This window comes from Anarrhichthys ocellatus, unplaced genomic scaffold (assembly GCF_004355925.1).
Source record: "Anarrhichthys ocellatus isolate YVR2014 unplaced genomic scaffold, GSC_Weel_1.0 scaffold6328, whole genome shotgun sequence".
Classification (NCBI taxonomy): Eukaryota; Metazoa; Chordata; class Actinopteri; order Perciformes; family Anarhichadidae; genus Anarrhichthys; species Anarrhichthys ocellatus.
In genome coordinates, this window is record NW_022286302.1 from 1 (window position 1) to 2954 (window position 2954).

General features: G+C 42.7%; 2 protein-coding genes across 2 annotated transcripts; one reads left to right on the top strand and one right to left on the bottom strand.

The window, feature by feature from the left end:
* Positions 1-110: 110 nt before the first annotated feature.
* lamtor4 (late endosomal/lysosomal adaptor, MAPK and MTOR activator 4) lies at positions 111-900 on the top strand (the record flags this gene model as incomplete). Its single annotated transcript, XM_031842129.1, has 3 exons — positions 111-194; positions 377-494; positions 598-900. Coding segments are annotated over 3 exons (300 nt in total), but the record flags the coding sequence as incomplete, so codon positions are not given.
* Positions 901-1212: 312 nt separating this feature from the next.
* LOC116380185 (ADP-ribosylation factor 4-like) lies at positions 1213-2940 on the bottom strand. The gene is made up of 3 exons (XM_031842130.1): positions 2696-2940; positions 2165-2290; positions 1213-2078 (listed from the first exon to the last, which is right to left on the bottom strand). The coding sequence occupies exons 1-3, from the start codon at positions 2804-2806 to the stop codon at positions 1992-1994; spliced, it is 324 nt and encodes a 107-aa protein (XP_031697990.1). The 5' UTR covers positions 2807-2940; the 3' UTR covers positions 1213-1991.
* Between the last annotated feature and the right edge of the window lie 14 nt (positions 2941-2954).

The window sequence follows — 2954 nt, forward strand, 5'->3', positions numbered from 1 at the left end:
TGTATATATATATGTGTATGTGTATATATATGTGTATGTGTATATATATATGTGTATGTGTATATAATGATCACCTCTTGTGAGCTGATCTCCATATCTGTGGTTGACAGACGACAGCTGGTCTGACTGCAGGTCTGGAGCGGATCCCAGATCAGCTCGGGTACCTGGTGATCAGTGAGGACGGGGTTCTGGCCGTGAGTCACAAACACACAAACAGACTCAGTTCAACTTCCTGACGCTCTCTCTAGCGCTCTCTCTAACATTCTCTCTCTGACGCTTATCTGCATCTGTTTAATGCAAAATACATTTCCTGAATCGTTATGAGCTGCTTAAGGATTCGGTGTTTAAATAAAGTTATGTTTGGTTGTGTCATCAGTCAGCAGGTGAGCTGGAGAACGATGAGCACACAGCAGCGGTGATGATGCAGATGGTTCGAACAGCGAGTCGATTTAAGTTACCTGGATCACCTGAGCCGCCCTTCAAACGCATGTCAGGTAACCAACACTGTCTCCAGGCCAGCCGCTCACCTGTAGGAGAGGCGACCCTCTCACCTGTAGTGACTCTCTCTCTCACCTGTGTTCCGTCTTCTCTCCTCAGTGACTCTGGAGGACTTTGTTTACATGGTGACGGTTTCCGGTCAGAAGGTTTTTGTGGTCAAACGTCAGAACAACCAGCAGGAACCAATCAACGCTTAGAGAGCGACACACAGGAAGTGAGGTCATCGGTTGGTCTGCAGCTGGAAGTCATTAGAGTCTAACTCTGTTAAACTCTTCATAAGGCTTTGTGTATTTAACTGAATAATTTAAACTGAGATTAATAAAGATTAACATGTTGTGACTGTTGAGATATTTGACCAAAATGTATCTGAAAACAATTGAATTTCTTTGCTTTTATTCTAAAGGACTGAATCTTTTTTTTCTTTCAAAACTACTCGTGGATTATTTAAATGTGACCGAGAGCAGATTTAAAAAAATGAAATAAGTAATTTTATAAATATATAAAGAAATGTAAATGTGTTTCATCACAGTTCAGATCTTAAGTTTTGAAGCTACTCTTTCAAATGTTAAGATGTAGAAACAATTCATATTAAAATGTAAACGTTTAACGTGAAAAGTTTCCAATGAAACATAATTGTAGTTATTTTGTTATTGATTAAAGTGAATGTTGTATTATTCAAACAATTTGATCACAAAATGTTCTCATGAAAACACATTTGATTTGTTCAAATACAAATTTATCATGTTGGGACATAAAAAAAAGTTTTAACACAAACGAGTCAAATACTTAAATATTTGACTCTTTCCACCTTCAAGTTTTTATAAAAGCAAAAATCTGTCAAACTGCTGAGAAGAAAAAAAAAACCTTTATTGCATCATCGTCTTGCTTCTTCACATTGTGGAGGAATGACGAGGCCTTCAGGCTCAGTGGAATGAGTCACACGACCAGCTAACTGTCGCCTGTAGGTAACCACGCCCCCAACTGTCACCTGTAGGTAACCACGCCCCCTGCTACCTGTAGTTATGTGGGCAGGGGGTTAAATGTCACCTGCAGGTAACCATGCCTATCACCTCTCGATAACTCCGCCCCCAGGTAATTGTCACCTGTAGATAAGCCCGCCCCTGGAAACTGTCACCTGTAGATAAGCCCGCCCCCTGGAAACTGTCACCTGTAATTAGCCCCGCCCACAGGCACACTGTACCTGTGAAAAGCCACACCCCTCCCATTCATCATTTCCTGTCACATGATTCTGAAACATGCGGAATAAAAGAAAACGAACAACTCTAACAGGAAGAACAGAAGAAGAGGATGAGCTCAGAGTCTGTGACATCACTTCCTCTTACAGTCGACACATTAATAATTTAAAAAAACAAAAAACAGTTCGGGTAAACGCCCCCCCCCCCTCCTCTTCATCACTTTGTACACAGCCACCCGTCGATGACATCACTCGACGATGACATCAGTCTGCTGCTTCCTGTTTCCTGTCAGGTGGTCTAGTGCTTCGACAGCTCATTGGACAGCCAGTCCAGACCCTCGTACAGACCGGTACCCTGAGTGGCACAGGTGGCCTGGACGTACCACTGTAGACACACAGACAGACAGGTGACACTGGGATCAGACAACACCTGGACAGGTGAGCTGTGTGTGTGATTAATATGATCCTTACAGTTCTGTTGCGAAGGCTGTGCAGACCCAGTTTGTCGGTGAGTTCACTGACGACCATCGCGTTTGGAAGATCCTGTTTGTTAGCAAAAACCAGAAGAACCGCCTCCTTCAGCTCGTCCTCCTGGATCTACAGAGAGAGTCATGTGACCGACGATATCATAGATCTACAGAGTCATGTGACCGACGATATCATAGATCTACAGAGAGTCATGTGACCGATGATGTCATAGATTGTGTGATGCATTTCCTGCTGGTAAACATTCGGTTATTTCATTATTAACACTTCATTCCTGTCTTTATTAAAAATGTCTTTATTCATGTGAAGGAAAACCTTCAGGTGACGATTCAAAATATGAAGGAATATAATCTAGAGGGATGTATTTATGTAATGTCATGTTCTCTCTGCTCCACATTCTAAACATTCCCACATATCTGAGTTCTGTAGATAAATAGAATAAAGAGGTGATATTAGAGGAAACAATGAGAAGACAGAAGAACGGAGCTTTGAGACTGAAGTGTTTGGGTCACTCACCATCTTCGAGAGCTCCTCAGCAGACTCTGCTACTCTCTCTCTGTCGTTGCTGTCCACCACAAAGATCAGACCCTGCAGGAGGAACGTCACAGCAATGCTGTCATCCAACATTCATTACATACACAGCTTCTGCTGCTCCTACTTTACATCGTAGTCAGTCTCACTTTTAAAACCCTTTGACTTCTGGTCTCAGCGGTGTACCCGTGTGTTCTAGTTCTGGTCTCAGCGGTGTACCCGTGTGTTCTAGTTCTGGTCTCAG

Excerpts from the sequence above, each read along its gene's own strand:
- LOC116380185 (XM_031842130.1), bottom strand. The coding sequence starts at position 2,806 with ATGTTGGATGACAGCATTGCTGTGACGTTCCTCCTGCAGGGTCTGATC. Across the intron at positions 2,291-2,695 it reads CTGAGGAGCTCTCGAAGATG|ATCCAGGAGGACGAGCTGAA; the intron begins GTGAGTGACCCA and ends CTCTCTCTGTAG. Across the intron at positions 2,079-2,164 it reads ACAGCCTTCGCAACAGAACT|TGGTACGTCCAGGCCACCTG; the intron begins GTAAGGATCATA and ends GTGTGTCTACAG.